This window comes from Uranotaenia lowii, unplaced genomic scaffold (genome assembly GCF_029784155.1).
Source record: "Uranotaenia lowii strain MFRU-FL unplaced genomic scaffold, ASM2978415v1 HiC_scaffold_59, whole genome shotgun sequence".
NCBI classification, from domain to species: domain Eukaryota; kingdom Metazoa; phylum Arthropoda; class Insecta; order Diptera; family Culicidae; genus Uranotaenia; species Uranotaenia lowii.
Window position 1 is genome coordinate 8,647 of NW_026598522.1, and position 18,372 is coordinate 27,018.

General features: G+C 40.6%; 1 protein-coding gene across 7 annotated transcripts in view; it reads right to left on the reverse strand.

Moving 5' to 3' along the window:
• Positions 1-1,942: 1,942 nt before the first annotated feature.
• Positions 1,943-18,372, reverse strand: part of LOC129760370 (AP-1 complex subunit gamma-1) — a 95,427-nt gene continuing 78,997 nt past the window's right edge. For 6 of the 7 annotated variants that reach the window (XM_055758016.1, XM_055758020.1, XM_055758018.1 and 3 more), the window contains 8 exons: positions 17,958-18,342; positions 5,310-5,523; positions 4,969-5,107; positions 4,615-4,903; positions 4,073-4,546; positions 3,869-4,009; positions 3,696-3,803; positions 1,943-3,637 (listed from right to left, as the gene is read on the reverse strand). In XM_055758016.1, the coding sequence (XP_055613991.1) occupies positions 3,530-3,637; positions 3,696-3,803; positions 3,869-4,009; positions 4,073-4,546; positions 4,615-4,903; positions 4,969-5,107; positions 5,310-5,523; positions 17,958-18,342 (1,858 nt within the window). In that variant the 3' untranslated portion in view covers positions 1,943-3,529. The remainder of the gene's footprint in view (positions 3,638-3,695; positions 3,804-3,868; positions 4,010-4,072; positions 4,547-4,614; positions 4,904-4,968; positions 5,108-5,309; positions 5,524-17,957; positions 18,343-18,372) is intronic. The other variant, XM_055758019.1, reaches the window with a different exon arrangement.

An 18,372-nucleotide genomic window follows, 5' to 3' on the forward strand; every position in this document is an offset into this window, starting at 1 on the left:
TGATGGTTTTGCGTTAGTGCAAGTGGAATTGAGCTAAGATTTCACCCAACTTTTGACAGATCTTACGAGTTTTTCTTAAAAAGAGATAGAATAACTTTTCGATTACAGGGGGCAATAACAAAAAAAATAATAAGAACAAAATTAATACAAATCTGAGAAATAACAAAACTGAAAAAACAACATAAAAAATTGAATAAATGAAAAAAAAAACAAAAAAGTTATATTAATGATTGAAATTTAAAAAAAAAATCAAAATAAGAAATACAACAAAATTGAGGAAAAAATACAATAAAAATAAAAATATGACATAAATGAAAACAGTGCAAAAATGATATAACACTGAACACTGAAAATAACCAACAACAAAATTGAAAAAAATAATTGAAATATAGAAAAATTAAAAAATATATTTCCAAAATACAAAAATAACCAAAGCGACCAAATTGAAAACATGAAAAAATGATAGAAATGTAAGAGTAATATAAAACGAAAACTAATGCAAATTACAAAAGCAACATAACAAACATAATAAAAAAAACAAAAAAAATGCGCAAAAATTGGTACAAATGACAGAATAATAAAAAACAAATAAATTATGTATCAAACCAGATCAATAAACATTAAAAATGCAAAAAAAAAAATCAAAAATTTAATCCCAAAAATATTAAAAAAAAACAAGAGAAAAAAATGTCAAAACAAAGAAATGACAGAAATATTTAAAATAACATGAATGATACAATCCACAAAAATGACAAAATCCACACAAATAACAAAATAAGCTTTAAAAACACAGAAAAAAAAACAATACTAAAACGGATAGATTTAAAACAATACAGAAAGATAAAACAAAAGTTAACTTTATTGAGAAAATTTACAGAAAAAGTACAAAATAACTGAAGAAATGACTCAAGTATCAAGACCGATAAGAAAAAACCCAAAAAAATGACAAAAATGCACAATAGAAAACACACATAAAAAATGACAAAACTGAAAATTGCTAAAAACCTCTAAATTATTTTTTTTAAATGACAGAAACAAGAAACAAAAAGACGGATATTCTTAAAATGATTTAATTTACGAAACATCAGAAACAACAAAAAAAAAACAGAAAAAAGGTGATAGCATAAACAAAAAAAGCAGTAATGATGATGAATAAAACCAAAATGGCAATACTGACAACAAATGAAAAAAAAAAATTACAAAAAAATGACAAAAAATTAAGACGAAGAGACAAAAAAGGCAAGAAAGACGAACTAAAAATGAAATAAAACATATAAAAAATGACAGTCTTGAATAAACAGATTGGCAAAATTACAAATATGGAAATTATAGCGAAATTGAAAAAGATGACAGAAATAACATAGACTTAGATGCCCAAAGTGACAAAGCGAGAAAAATAACACAGTGATGAAAATGCGAAATAACAAAAGAGACATATAGGAGCATAAATTAAACAAATACCTACAAAAACTATAAAAGGTTCATAAAATGACGATCATTTTGGACTTTAATCATCTCAACCGATTCCTATAAACTGATTGATTTTACAAGGGCCCCTAAATGATTTTCACTAACACGGACGTCTATTTGAACCGACGCAACTATACGCGCATCAGCAATTTTAACTGCTGCAATCGAAAAAGTAAGAACCTATCAGGTTCCAGCACTTTTGTTTGCTTACATATGCGGGTTACAACAATTGTGGTCCTGATCCTGATTCAGATCCTAATTCTTGATGATAATCCTGATCCTGTAAAAAAAGATTATGATCAGAATCGGAATCAGGATCAGGATTTGAGTTGTAGCAAATTGTGACTTTTATAGTCACTGAAAATTAACTGCCAAAAAAAGAATTTAATCTGTTGGGATATTTTCGATCCGTTGTGTTTCGCTATGCAAGAGATTTTTCGGATCATCTTAAAAAAAAGCAACAAACAATCGGTAGTGTATCATACATTTATTTATAGCATTTTTCATAAATTTCAACTTTCCCATCCAATCGGAGTTTGCCGCAATAGTTTTAGGTTTATTTTATTGCCATCTTATAGTAACTAAGGGGGGTGTCTTAGCAAAATTTTGCTCGCAAAATAACGATTGACGATCGAAAGCTTCATTTTGCTTAACCCTTTTTTCGGGACTGAGAAAAACCAACTTTTATCAGTAGTTTAGTGTAACTTCTCGCAAACTAAAGCTAAACTTCACTCGATTACTTTCGACTTGACCTGCAGTACAGCTATCAGTTAATGCACTCTCACGCAAACAGTTTTTTTTTTAGATTTTCCCCCAGCTTTGCAGCAATGGAATTACGATGTTTTTTTTTATCAACGAATATTTCTAAAAATTTGCTTTGCTGAGTTTCAATTTGCAAGTAGTTTGAATTTTGGATTTATGGTTTAAGTATTTAAAAAATAATTGTAGTTGCTGAGAACACATCCCCAAAATGGAACATTTGTCGAACATTTCTGCAGGGAAAGTCTAACAGAGAAAAAGATGCGTGCATTCGGGAATAGCACACTTAACCGAATCGCATATTTATTGTAAAGAAAGCACGAGGGAAAATTCTCTGAATTTTCCATCACACTTTTGCCTCGACTTTCGTTTCGTTTCGTTCTCACTTTTTAGTCATTTCAATTATCATCTTCACATGCCTAAATTGGTTTCTTGGACGGAAAACAGTACACTTGCTTTTCTTAGCATTTATGTTTAGAGGAGGTTGTTGGATGGTAAATTAGGTTAGTGCAACTATTATTACACCAAATAAATCGTAACAGTATGGTAGTTTTTAAAGGAAGAATAAGGAAATCATACTAGATAGTGTCTTTTCTGGCACTGTTAAGGGGAAAGTTGTCAATGAGTAAGCGGCCTCTAAAGCACAGAGAGTCCGTTTCAAATTTACATTTGTGTTTAGGGTTATTTTGTTGCTTTCTAGCATCTTTTGAGCCAATCATTGATAAAAACACTGTAGTTTCGAAATCGCCAATTCTGCAACCTTCTACTTTGCTTCCTATTATGTTATAATATCTCGTTAATAATTTTCTTCCTATCAATTTACAACAATATTTACAGAAAAATCTCAGATTGCAGCCAGACTCTCTCACTCCCAATGTGCTCATACAAAACGTTCTTTTATTCGGTACCTGTTCACACAATTATCTTAATTGATTAGTACCTATATGCAGATAATTTATAGCTGTTAGTGTTCTATAGTTAACTATGTTGTTTTTTTTCGGAAACGATCCTAGCAAATAAATGTCCTTTTCTTTCTTTGTCTATATTTAGGAAAACGGAGGACTAATGATTTTCCAGTCGGTTAGTAGCATTCCAAAAATTATCGCTAGGAAAAATACAGTAGTTGTTGTCTTTCGCTTTAAAATAAAAAACCATAAACGGATGGAACAATAAAAATGTGATCTCGCGATTACAACGAGACCACGACACGTGTACATTCACACATTGTATTTGACCACAAACAGCGCAGTGTCTAAAACTTAACGGTAATATTCACACCCCACCGGTTGCCGGGACTGTCTCATTCGAGCGGAGTCGGTTCCTCCGGAAAACCCGTCACTTCGGTTTGCTCCAGCACCGGATTGCCGTCGCACTGGTACGATATCCGCAACCGCATTCGAAGGGTGGCCTGAAGAGCGATTTTTATAAAGTTACAGTAACTTCTATTGTTTTTTTTTAAATCTTACCTTAGCAGTACTAGTGACTCGCATCTCTTGCGTGATTGTTCCTCCCGGGGGTAACGCCGATCCAGAGGGTGACAACATTTGAAGGGTAAAGCTTTTTGGTACGGCAGCCTGGTGAAATAAATTTTAACATTATGAACAAGTTTCCTTTTTTCGGACAAACGATCGCAACTAACCTGGAATAGATATTGTTCTAGGGAGCTCAACGAGTTATTGACGGCGCTCATGACTATCTGTAAACATCCACCACTGTTTTTCGCTACTAACTGTACGAGTAGACCGTTCTTATCTAAGGCCGTTAGGGTTTTTGCATGTTCCTAGAATTAAAATTCAAAATGAGAGATGTTCAACCAATTTTAGTCTCACATGAGTCGACAAACCTCATTATTGTTGATGGACGTGAAGTCGCTGAAAATGCTTCCGGTTGTGTTGGGTGCCGCCAGAATGCCACCCGTTGGAATTGTCATGGGCAGGGCCGCAGTAGGGATGGCAGCCGGTGGCACATTCGCTGAGGTTAGATTGGAGTTTAGTAGATTTTCGAGTCCACCGAAGGAGGAAGATCCGGTCAGGGGGCTACTATTGGACGTTGTGATTCCCGCAGACATCGTTTTGATGCTGTTGTCATTGATGCTGTTCAAATCGAGGGCTCCACCTAGGGGAGGAATGGCCGCTGGCGGTGTACTGGCAGGCATATCGAGTCCTCCGAGTAGGTCCAACAGATCTTGATTGTTGGAACCGCTGCTAGCGGGTGCCTTACCGTTAGTGCTAGCAGTACTGGTAGGAATAATCGAGTTTGCAGCGGGTGTCAGCCCAATTCCATCATCCTCTCCTCCAAGCAAATCCAAAAGAGCATTCTAAAAAAAAGTTTTAATTAGAAATTAATACATTTTACTTGGACAAATATTTGAATTTGTACTCCTACCGAGTCAGTTCCAATCTTAATTGAACCAGGGTTTGAGAACAGCGTGCTACTTTCGATATCATCGGCACCGCCCTCTATTAGGTCGATACTGTTCGAGTGTTCTTCATAAATGCCTCCATTATCCGTTCCATTGGTCAGCGACTTCTGAATCTTGGGCATCTTCTCTAGCAATGCCGGCCTCAGATGGCTGTAGTCTCGGAAGAGTTGCGCAAATTCTACCCCTCGTTGCTGCAGATCGATATGCAGATGGGTTCCGAAAGCTTCGATGATCTGTTTCGCTCGCGATTCTCTGTTGGAATAAAAAAAAATTAGAAAACTTTCTTTGACTAATGGTTTAAAACTATCAATACTTACTCCTCCTTCGACTGGATTCTTGTGCTCAGCTTGACCAGCGAAATCAGCGTATACTGCTTGCTGGTCGTCGAAACGGACGTGGACCACAGAAGCTTCTGGTACAGATCTATCAATTCATTCTCTGGAGGAATTTCAACATCTAGAGGTTAAGTTTACGCGCAAAAGAAAGAATCGAAAAGAACACAAAAAAGAACTACGTTCTACATATTGCATCTCTACTGGGTGTGTATACATAGTCTAGAAGATACCAATTTACACAATGATAAGGGGTGCAACCCGAAGGTTTACAAGGTGATTTTACCAACATCCATTTTCAACAAGGCCAAATAACGTTACGTTACCTCCGATACGGTCGCTGCTCAGTACAAGATCCCCGTATTCGCCGATGGTCCAAACGGCCACCTGCAGCAGCGGTTGCTTGTCCTCGTAGGAGTTGGTAATGTTGTGCAGCGAGTCCCACAACCGGAGCCCGATGTAGGCTTGCTCCTCGGCCGGGCTGTTGAGGATCAGCTGAATTGTGGACGAGACCACATCGTCACGGACGTAGTTGCCGGCCTGAAATAAAAATTTTTAAGGAAGAAAAATTAGCGTCAGTTTCTGTTATCTTCCATTAGAAGATTTGACCCGAGCGAAGGAAGTGTGAGAAGTTTGTCAAATTGCTGACCTAAGACAATGTCTTTTAGTTGACCTTTCGAATTATTCTAAGGCAATCATCAACAGTTCTCGAGCTCCTCAGACCTTTCTATCAAGCCTCAGTAAGCCTCAGAAAACGCATAAAAACTTCTACTTCTGATAATGATACGATATATGCAGTAGAGCTGAGAGAGAGGTCTATCTGGTGATGTTTGATTGTAATCGAGGCTTTCATTTACTAGTAAGGAGCGGTGGATCACACTCTAAATTGAAATTCCCTAGCTTTATCCTAGAATCGCAAACTGTTACCAGCGGGATTTCATCCAGATGACTTCATCCACGCTGAGATACCTGTCAGTAAAATGCTCTTTTCTCCTTAAAGTTCACTGCGGAGAAGGTGTTATCATATCCTTAAAACTTCTATCGCAGGACATTTCCAACACTATTCGGATACTTTCCAGCGGTGGAATGATTCTATTCCGCACAGTATCTACTATGCAGTAGACTAGATTTTGTAGTTTCGATCGTGGGGTCAGACGTAACTCTACTCAAAAGCTGTTGAGATCATAGTAGCGATCGCCTCATCACCAACCAAGCCATTGCTAAGAGCAACCTAACAAACCGTTGTTACCTAGCTGTTATTTTTCAGTCCAATCTTAATAGCCGTTCAAACCAGTCGAAATACACTTAAGCTCTGCAAATTAATAAACGCGTTTTCCTATTGATTCCGAGTCAGTTTAAATTAAGTCCCAGTTGTTAATTTAAACTCAATAGGTTATGGGCACCACCACGAAGGAACTCGCGCACGGAATCCAACAGTTCAACGGAAATGCGGCGGAATTTGCGAACTGGAGCTACCGGGTTCGACTGTACTTAAAGGCGGCAGGTGTCTCGGCAGTTCTGGACGGAGAGCCTCCGGTAACAGCTGCTGAGAGGAGAGCGTTTGAAGCATTGGATGCGAGGGGGCAGTCATTGCTGGTAAGCTGCCTAGCAGACGAAGTCCTTGAGGTCGTGCGTGAGAAGGCAACAACCAGGCAAATGTGGGAGAGTCTTCAGGCTACATTTGCCAAAAAGTGTGTTGCTGATCGGACCATCACGCGGAAGCAGCTGTCCAGGCTACGGTTGAAGGAAGGTGGTGACATGCGGAGCCACCTGGTTGAATTTGACGGGCTGGTTAGGAAGCTGAAAACGGCAGGGGCAAAAATGGAAGAAGAGGATATCGTTTCGCAATTGTTTAACACACTCCCAGACTCCTACGATCCACTCGTTACGGCACTGGAAAGCGTGAACGAAGAGGTTTCCTTGGAAACAGTTAAACAAAGATTGCTAGCCGAAGAAGCCAAACGATCTGATCGTGAAGAGACGTCTACCGATTTCCAATCAGCTTTTTCTGGAAACCGTTACGGTAGAAAACAAGGATCGCAAATGAGAGGCAAATGCCACAGGTGTGGTAAGTCAGGACATTGGAAACGAGATTGCAAGAATGAACCGGAAGAAAATGAAAACGGATCGAACTTGGCGAACAATCGATCTGTTAGTTTCATGGCCGGGTGGGATTCATACTCCGGAAGTAATCAACGATGTGTGGTGTTCAAGCTGGACTCTGGTTGTAGTGACCATCTCATTAGCAACAGGTCGCTCCTTACATCAAGTCGTGATCTGAAGGATCGGATTAGCATCAACGTAGCAAAGAAGGGACAGGTTATGTTTGCCAGAACGAGCGGCGAAATCAGCGGGAGAAGTAACAAAAATTTCACCTTCCACATGAAAGACGTGCTGGTTGTCTCTGACCTACGGGAAAATTCAATGTCCGTGAAGAAATTAGCCAAGTGATTCTGAAGAAGGGCTTCGATGTTTTGGCCACAGGAAGACTCCATGGAAATTTCTACGAAATTGAATTGTTCGTCGAGGAGAAACAGGCAAACTTGTGCGAGCTAGAGGGGGATCCGGATGTTGGAGCAGAATCAATAGTCGACGAAAATGTATCTGGCGATTCAGTCGATGACGTTTACCACGAACACGCAACACCGGAAGCGCTCCCTTCGCACTCAGAACGACGTGACATTTCTGGATGTTCGACGTCCAGGTCCAGCGCGGGCTCCCTGGCTCCCTGGTAAGTTCATTGACAACGTTATGAGGTACAGTGCCACTGCTGGTAATTTGTATATTGCAGAGGTAAATGATACAGAGGAGGATGAACTGCAATCAACACAGAAAAATCACGAAGAGCGGTTCGTGAAAGGCCCAAGCAGTTTGAAAACTCAAATGTACAATTGGACGTCCGACGTAAATAATGGCTGTAGAAATGCTGGTCGATTGAAAATAAGGCGAAAGACCAAGAGACTGCAGTCAGACAACGACAACACTTTCATTGCCATGGGCAAGTTGTTAAAAATGTGTGATTTTAAGGGAACAAGACCACACACAAACCGATTCTTTGAAAGGATCGGAATAGACGATCGAGAGGGGGTGTTGAGATCATAGTAGCGATCGCCTCATCACCAACCAAGCCATTGCTAAGAGCAACCTAACAAACCGTTGTTACCTAGCTGTTATTTTTCAGTCCAATCTTAATAGCCGTTCAAACCAGTCGAAATACACTTAAGCTCTGCAAATTAATAAACGCGTTTTCCTATTGATTCCGAGTCAGTTTAAATTAAGTCCCAGTTGTTAATTTAAACTCAATAAAAGCCTTAAAAGCTGCTGTTGTGCCACTTCTAGTCTAGTCCGCTCTGTACTTTCGTTCTACAATACACCTGGAGCTTCTGACTTGATTGTTTCCAGAATTGTTATGAACATCACTTCAATCTGGAAGAAGTCACCATCAGCATTCAACTCAAGACTTGTACCTCTTTTATCGAAGTTTTCTATTGGTGGTTGATACGCAAGGAGGGAGGTGACAAAACTACTTGGCAAATTTTCGGCGGAGAATTCTTCCTACATCGACAAAAACGGATTGCCATCGGAAGTTCGTCGACGGTTGGCAGCGGTGGAGCAAGAATCCAAATTCGAACCGAAGCCATGGAAGGTCAATGACTGATAGACCCTTGAAAAGTTTTCGATTTAACAACCAGAGCTACTGGAAGGTCGTTGGATCGGTGATATAGAAGTTCGTAACAGGTCATTACGCTGGAGTCACTGAAAGGTCGCTGGGAGTAAGAAGGCCATCGGATCAAGTGTGTTACCAAACATGGTAACGATGGGATAGGCTTTATGTTTCCTGCAATCATTTCCGTGTACTATATGTACAGAATCCATCTCCAAATTCCTTTTGATCTTCCTTTGCTACATGTGTTTATTTTGACAGTTCGAAATAGCTCGAATTCACGAGAATATCGGCAACACTGTCGCAGACAGAAAATAGGGGAAAAAAAAAAGTTAAAGGGGTTGTATATAAGAAACGACCGAGATGTGTACGTAGAATTACGATAGCCTATCTTTTGTCAATGTGTTTTTCATATTTAATAAGCGATGATGCGGGACAAAGGGTCTAGAACGCACCTTTGAAGCTTTCCATTAAATATGCTCTTGACTCAATTTCAACATCTATTAATTTTCTCCTACTTGGCATCTGCTTTATCTATCCGTCATTTAATTTCAATCTTTTATTCTTCAATAAAGAATTTTTGTCGTAACGTTCACTGCAATGTCATTAAACTAGCATATATCTAATATCAACGGTGACTATTCGTAAAAATATTAAATAAGCATACCCGAATAAAGTTTTTTTTTAACAGGAGTTGTTTTTCCATAAATTGTTTATTTTATACCTTCTAATGGTCTGAAACGGCCGATATGTTTGGTTTGCAGCTCTTTACAGCTGCATAACAAAAGGCGAATTAAATATAAGTATAAGCAGCTTCATGGTCTATATCGTCGAAATGTTTGCGCCCGACAGTTATGCAAAGAATTTGATCAGCACACGAGCTTTGTATCAAACGCTTGCGAGAAAAGCTTACAATGACTGCTTTGATCTAAACGCTTGACTCAGTGCAAAAGCTCTCAAACAGTTTAGCCTCATGCGTCTCATTGGAATCAGTTTCATGTTTTCATTTCCCTTCAGATCGCATAGCAATCACTAGCTAACATCGTTTCTTTTACATGGGATTTCCGAGGAAGCGATAGAAATAATAAGTTAACTTTTCAGCTAACAACTATAAACGGCCCTTATCAGGGCCACAATATTTAAGAGAGAGGTTCTTGAATTTTCATTTTTTGGACGGTGGATGAGCGTTGAGTGGGTGGCGTGCGATGGGTGGGTGGGTGGTGTGCAATTGGTGTGTGGGTGGGTTGGTATGCGATGGTTGGGTGAGTGGGTGTTTGGTGTGTGATGGTTGGGAGCGTGGGTGGTTGGTGTGCGATGGGTGAGTGGTGTGCGGGTGATTGTCGAGCGATGGGTGGGTGGTGGAGTGTAATGTGTGGGTGGGTGGTGTCCAATGGTGGGTGGGTGGTGTGCAATGGGTGGGTGGTGGTGTGCTGGTGGATGTCGAGCGATGGGTGGGTGGTGGTGTGCGGGTCGGGTGCGAGCGAGGGGGGTTGGTGTGCGATGGGTGGATGGTGTGCGATGGGTGGATGGTGTGCGATGGTGGGTGTTGAGCGGGTGGGTGGTGTACAAGTTGGGTGGCGAGCGACGGTGGGTGGTGTGCGATTGGTGGATGGTGAGTGGGTGGGTGGTGTGCGAAGGGTGGGTGGTGTGCGAAGGGTGGATGGTGTGCGGTGGGTGGTTGGGTGCTGGGTCGGTGGTGATGTACGATGAGTGGGTGGAGGCTTGCAGTAGGTTTGTGTTGGGCCATGGGTGAATCCAGGCCGGAAACAATGCGGTTTCTCCTTCACTCCTCCGGTGGCTGGAGCACTCCATCAGGCAGCCTTGGTCGCCAGCTGCTTGCGATGTTGTTTCCTTGAAAGCACGAACACGAATGAAACATGAGGCAGCGAGTCGCACTTCTTTTTATATCTGCGCGTGGAAGATTTCCGTACCATCCGTATATGCGCTGAATGAGTATTGGTGCACCAACACATAGCCAACCCAAAATGATGCACGAAAAAGATGTCTCTGAAAGAGGAGTTTTTCGTGACGCGAGATCCGTTCGCGAATTTCAATTTGCCCCCCTATAGTGTTGCCGTAAGACGTAATTCTACGTCAAAACAGAAGATTAGTTTGGAGCGTCGCTAAAAAACGGTCAAGTTTCGTCCTGAGTACCTTGAGTAATTGGGGATTTTTTTTTATTATCTGACAATTTGCGCCGGGGGTCTTCAGATTTTCCCAAAAATTGAAAATTTGGTTCATTTTTGCGACTTAAAAACACATGTATTTTTTTCAGATTTCTAACATTTTTATTTTTTGATTTAGCTTCGGTTAGATTTTTTTATCAATAAAAAATAACCATTTTTCAAAGCTACATAACTCTGTTATTTTTCAACGGAAATTATAAAATAGCACATCAAAATGCATTGAAATTTTATCAGCTTTCCAAATAAAAAGGCTGGAAAAATATAAATAAAGACCTTCAACATGAAAAGTTGTAAAAAAACTTTAAATGGCGTCTTAAAGTACCGGCTGCACCACCGAATATTTTGCAAAAAATACCATTGAATAGCTCAATTTATGATGCAACTTTCATCTGAAGACACCAAAGTGGGCCATCAACTCCTTGAAGAGTTATGAAAGAAATAATGGCAACAAATCTCTTTTTTTGCATCGAAAACAAACAATGGTCGAACAATTGCACTAACACATGGAGCGAGCGCGTACTTCTAACAACATGGAAACAAAAGAACTTTTCAAAGCAGGTAAAAAACACTACTTTTTCGTGCTATGTAGAGTATTTGCAGCATAACTGACTTAAAATTTTTACCAAAATTCTTAGTATCGTATTGTTAATGTGATATAACAAATAATGGAAATGTTGCTTTTACAACTTGGTCATATGCTATATAACGTATTAACTTTTCGATCAAAGATCATTGTGAAGCATAATCAATGCCAATAGTAGAAGGTTCAGTCCCTGTGTTTGAGATCACAAAAACGTGATCAAAAAAATGAAATATAGACGTGCTTTACATAGTTTTTATATCGGGAGCTAAGCACTGGACACCAAAATCCTTTCCCGTTGATCATTAACAAAGAGTGTGGCACAAATGTAGAAATAATCGGAGAGCTCAGTATGGCCAGCCCAGGCTGTAAACAGCATCATTCCCATTGTAGGTAATATGACATTGAAAATATGATACTTTTACCGTATTCGTTTTCTCCATTCGCCCAGTTTTGAGGTTTACCATACTAGAACGAACATAATTTGTCGTCAGTGTTTTGCTACCTCGATCAAACGAATCTTCAGTGTTCCACCGTCCATTTTAAATCAAATCTGTTGAATTACGAATGCAAAACTGAGCGCATAAACTTCTAAAGATGACAGCAAAATTTGCAAAACTTGTTGTGACCTGGTGCAAAACTGGGTATAAACGAATACGTTATTAGATTTTTGGATATAACATGAAGTCAGTTTAGCTGCAACACTCTACCGCCCCTACTTTCATAACAGTCCATTTGCAAAAACAAGCAAGCGAGAAAATCAGCTTTTCCTGTTTTGGAATACATTCTTAAATTGTGATCACCACTTTCGGCATGGACGAAAATCGTTTCTAGGTTGTCATAATAAATCGTCAGACCTGAAATTTTCGAAATTAAGTTATTGGTAAGGTCGAGAGCACCATTTTTATTCATCATGGGACTGTTAATCGACCATATTTGAAACCTTTTTCAAATCTACTCGCATAACAGTCCCATACAGAATATTTTTTTCTCACCAAGCTACTTTCTAAGACTTAAATTTGATCATTTTTGAACTTCTAAATGCAACTGTCAGAAAAAGAAACATACAAAATATCGTAAATTCCACATTGTAAGTTGAATATTTTTACGATTTTTGATTGCATCCGATAGTTTTTCGCTCAGGAAGTCATTCCTAAGGAAGTCAGACCTGCCTTCAAAACTCGTGTGCATCATTCGACATCAAGTGAGTTAAATTTGTTTTAAATGATTCAAAGCAATAAATCAAAGACTATTTCGCCGAAAGAAGCATTGAAAAGTAACCAAATCCGTGGTATTTCATGGAACTGTTATTCGGGTATATTTCATATAGGACAGCCACAAATTGATATTTTTTTCGAAATTTGTAGAACAAAACCAAAGAATCTTTTTTAAGTGTTTTATATTGAATCCCTATGTTGACCTAAAATGACGAAAATTCATATGGGACTGTTATACGAGTAGGGTCAGTCTACAAAGCACAAAAAAAAGTGTTTTTTACCTGCTTTGAAAAGTTCTTTTGTTTCCATGTTGTTAGAAGTACGCGCTCGCTCCATGTATTAGTGCAATTGTTCGACCATTGTTTGTTTTCGATGCAAAAAAAGAGATTTGTTGCCATTATTTCTTTCATAACTCTTCAAGGAGTTGATGGCCCACTTTGGTGTCTTCAGATGAAAGTTGCATCATAAATTGAGCTATTCAATGGTATTTTTTGCAAAATATTCGGTGGTGCAGCCGGTACTTTAAGACGCCATTTAAAGTTTTTTTACAACTTTTCATGTTGAAGGTCTTTATTTATATTTTTCCAGCCTTTTTATTTGGAAAGCTGATAAAATTTCAATGCATTTTGATGTGCTATTTTATAATTTCCGTTGAAAAATAACAGAGTTATGTAGCTTTGAAAAATGGTTATTTTTTATTGATAAAAAAATCTAACCGAAGCTAAATCAAAAAATAAAAATGTTAGAAATCTGAAAAAATACATGTGATTTTAAGTCGCAAAAATGAACCAAATTTTCAATTTTGGGGAAAATCTGAAGACCCCCGGCGCAAACCCGTCAGATAATAAAAAAAAATCCCCAGTTGTCAAAACCGGAAAACGCAGAGCCATAAGGAAGAACATCGGGTCAAGCTACCGTTTGACCAACCCAAAGTCTAGAACCGCTCATCAGCTAACTTCAGTTCGAGTCAAAACTGCAGCATATACACCCTGCCCCTTGTTACGATTCAAGACTAAGGACCTCTCCTCTGACGACTCGAGGTCTGGCCTTTACTCGCAACTCTAGGCTCCGTTGGTTTCCACGACTATCGTGGGCTCCGCCTCTGTTCGAGACCACTGCAAGAGACCAATGACCTCTCCTCTAACGACTTGAGCTCCACTTGGTTTGGCTCGAGGCCCTCTCCTCTTTGCCGTCCGTGTGCCGAATCGAGAGCAGCTTATCCTAGACTCGCGCCTGTCACAGCACACGTCTGGGGCTTTACCAAAAACTACTCGGATGATTCCCGGCGAAGAATTCATCCTACACCGACTCAAGTGACTCACTTGCCGATGACGTGAAGTCACCCTACCCGAGAGTATTTCTCGGCATAAATACTCTCCCCAGACATCTGTAGCACCGTTCTGGAAAAGCAGCCACGGGAGGCCTCTTTCACTGGATACATCCGGAATTCTTCGTCTTCACCGGGTGGAAGATCAGCCTTCCGAGTGGACCAATAAAGCCGGTTCTATTCAGCCGTCTCTGGGATCTACTCCAGCTGCATCGGAACTAGCCCTAGCATCGTCGAATAGTAAGCCTGGAAATTCCTGCGTCCGAGTTGATCTTACAGGAGCGTTAAACGGAAGTAACGATAACAATTCTGAGCAGTGCATATTATTCTGTAGAATATCTAAGATTAAGAGCCGTTGTAGGAGAATGTCTTGATGCCAGCGTCGGTAGATTCAGCAACAAGCAGCGCTGTTCGTAGAGCGTGAGGTTCAAGTTATCCATGTTATCTGGCACAGAGCGTATCTGAGGAAGCCTCGTTGTACTCTTTCGATCCTGTTTGCCTTTACAACCTTGTAGGTAGAGCCTAGAATTGCACTCCGTATTCGACAATACTGCACACAAGAGCACAACAATAAAGTGCTTTTAAACTGTAGTAGTCGTTGAAAAATTGCGTGTTTCGTCGTATGAAGCCAAGAACCGCAAAGCCTTCCCCAGGTAACCATGAGCACTAAGCTAGCAGTTAATTTCGCCAAATCTGGGTCATAGAGCTTAGAAAGAGCAGAGAAGCTCTAAAGATGTTTTTGGATACCATTTTAACAAGTCGTTAGGCTTATGGTTACTTGGGTCAGCTTTTGTAGTCGAGCTATGCTGCGAGAAAGTGAGCTTGGTGTGCAAAGTTATGCCAAGGTCCTTGAAGATGCTGCTTAAGGTAGTCGATGACATTTTGTATTCTTAGTTCAAAGGTTGACGTTTACGAGTAAAAGAAATGACACTACATTTGAAAATATTAGGAGCCATACCATTCTGATAACATCACGTTAGTACTGAATCGATATCTTTTTGAAGAGCACAGCAGTCAACTAGTAAAGCAATTTACGAACAATCTTGAGATCGTCGGCGTACAACAGCTATTCCGACGATATTCTATCAAATGCCTGGCTCAAGTCTAAAACCGCATCGACTTGTTGACGTTTGTCAAGCCTAAATAATAACCAACTTCGAAACGTACGTCATGAGGTTGGTGGTCGTAGATCTACGTTTAATGAACCCGTGTTGATCTTCAAAAATACATATTGATATTGATGAAGCACGTCATAAACGAGGCTCTTGAATTTACATACCTACCGCCGGATTTGAGGATTGGAGTGATCGATGCGATCCTCCATGCGGTGGGAAAAGTACATTCCGTTAACGATTGGTTAAAAGTCGTCGAAATTTGTACGGATAACGAATCGGCGCATTTCTTAACCAGAATAGGAGGAATGCCATATGGTCTAGGTCCATTTGTTTCATCTAACATATTTAGCTTCCGTGAGACGTCATTCGAGGAGAAATTCAGCAGAGGATGTTGAATGTTCTATTCAACTATTCGGCAAGCTACTTAAGTATGATTCGTATAAAGGTGAGGAGTTAGTGCTAAGCACGCTCTGAATGCCGAAGAATTAAGAATGTCGAGAATTGGTTTGCAACAGCATTTGGTGTTTGATGAATGCAATTGATGACGTCACAGAAACTTGTCACAGAAACTGAAACAGAACGTGTAATGAGGTGTTAGGCGCTCTCTAAGTTACGTGCCTCAAGATACTCATTTATATCATTTGAATCATTATTGACATTTTTCTCGCTGTCTTCAGACGATTGCGAAGGTTACGAAGTTCGATGATAAGTGGCAATGGAAGGTGTAAAGCCAAAGCCTTTGAAAGATAATCAAACCAGGAAATCATTTGGAATGTCGTCGAGTAGGGTCTACTTAAAGGTCATCGGACAAGAAGCCATTGGAAGGTAGTTGAGCCAAGAACTTAGTGGAAGTACGATGGACAAGTTCTCCTGGGGGGTCGCTGGACCATGGAAGGTCTTAGAGGTGCTTTGGAAGGTCGTCGTATCTGATACGACCTGATCTGATTCAAGAACTCTGCACTGTGTCTGAGGCACCTCCAGCCAGGATTTATGCTCGAGAACCATGTACTGTGTCTGAGGTATCCCGGCACCACAAGCTGGCCACCTCCAGCCAGGATTTATAACTCGACTGCATGGTCATATAAAATAGCCATACTTTGGGCAACTTATCAAGGAACTTCCAGCTTCCCAGGTCCTGGCATTAGCTTCCAGAACTCGAGAAACCTGTACTGTGTCTGAGGCACTTTTGTAGCTTTATTGTACTGGTATACAAACTACGCATTAAAGGGTGATACGGTAAAAATTTGGTCAAGGGAAAACGCGTGTAAATCGGTGAAATCGTTTATTTAAAAAATCAAATTAAATTTCTTTTTCAAGTTTAATTAGTATAAAATTCAGGAAAAATATTCAGTTAGGCTTCCGCTTTTCCAAACCGGAATTGCCGGGCCTTACGCTTAACCCCTTCCATCAGATTTTGTACAGCCACCTTGTCCACCTTCTCCGCCGCAGAAAGCCAGTTTGCCTTGAACTGCTGCTCGTCCTTAGCAGTTTTTTGGTCTTCTTTAGGTTCCGCTTGACAATAGCCCAGTATTTCTCAATTGGGCGGAGCTCTGGCGTGTTGGGAGGGTTCTTGTCCTTGGGGACCACCTGCACGTTGTTGGCGGCGTACCACTCCATGGCCTTTTTACCGTTATGGTAAAATGCCAAATCCGGCCAAAACTGTACGGAACAACCGTGTTTCTTCAGGAAAGGCAGCAGACGTTTATTCAAACCTCTTTCAAGTAAATTTCTTGGTTGACAGTCCCGGAATCTATGAAAATATCGCGATATTATATCGCGAACTTTGACAGTTTCATGTGCTTGAAAATATCTGCTACCTTCCCCCTTCCTTTTGCCGTACAAAACTCCTGTTCCGGAAGCTGCTTGTAGTCGGCTTTGACGTAGGTTTCGTCGTCCATTACCACGCAGTCAAATTTCGTCAGCATCGTCGTATACAGCCTCCGGGATCGCGCTTTGGCCGTCGTATTTTGTTTATCATCGCGATGTGGAGTCACTACCTTCTTGTAAGTCAATAGTCCGGCTTGTTTTTTGGCTCGATGCACGGTTGTAGACGATACACCCAGCTTATTTGCGGCATCTCGGAGAGAGAGGTTAGGATTTCGCTTGAAACTACCGGCAAATCTCTTTGTCGTCTCAGCGGCTTCCGGTTTTCGATTTCCCCCCGATCCAGACTTCCTGGTTGTCGACAAACGTTCCCCAAACACTTTAATTACATTTGTAACGGTTGATTTGGCAACTTTTAGCGATTTTGCCAGCTTTGCGTGCGAGTAGCTCGGATTTGCGCGATGCTTGAGCAAAATTTTGATACGCTGCTCTTCTTCCTTGAACGGCATTTTGACAACTGAAAAGTGAATTCCGAAATCGAAACAGGAGTAACATTTTACACACACACACACACACACCTTCAAAATGACGGGTGTTCAGGTTTTTTAAATGCAAAATTGAAAGAAATAAGTCAAGTTGATACTGACCAAATTTTGAACGTATCACCTTTTACAACCTCCAACCTTTTCCATTCGTCGACTGCATAGTGACGTTTGTCATCATACTTTGGCTAGTTTCTTCGGGATTCACCCGTTTACCGGGTTTTGACAATAACCCCCAATTTTCGAGCGTTCGTCAGGCTGTGTTCGAGGCACTTCTGGGCTCCGTAGCTTTACAGTTATGCTAAACCCACTACGTACTTAACGGTACGAAAAAGATGAGAATGAATTATTTTGTAAATATTGTCCTTTGACCGCAACATGGCTTCCAGATATGTTCAAAATTGTTAACTTACAACTTACAAACCCGATCGAATCTCCCTTTCATGATCCAATTGAAGTTCATTCGTCGACAGTTTCGTCCTGTTTGTTTATTAAAATTAAGAAACAAGTCCTACTCACCGCAATCAGCACACTGAGCAACGTGTCCAACCGCCAGCGAATGGACGACGAATACCGCTCCGCCACCAAAACCATCCGGCTGCTGCACTGCGCCTTGAACTCGGCATCGGCCTTCTCCAGGAAAATCAGCAGCTCCTTGGACATGGCCCGAATGTTCTGAGAATTGATTAGCGCAAACGATAGCTCCATCGCCCGCCGCCGAATCGAAACGTCCGGATCCTTGAGACATTCGAGAATGGTGCTGCGATGCCGCTGCACCGCCGAGATATCCGCGTGAACCGTCCTCAGCAGCGTATTGAGCGCGACGTACCGGATGTTTTTGTCGCTATTGAGCAGGAACCGGCCCAGAATGTTAACCGCCAGCACCCGAAGGCCACCTTCAGATCTGGTAGAGAAAAAAAAACCAAAATTAGAA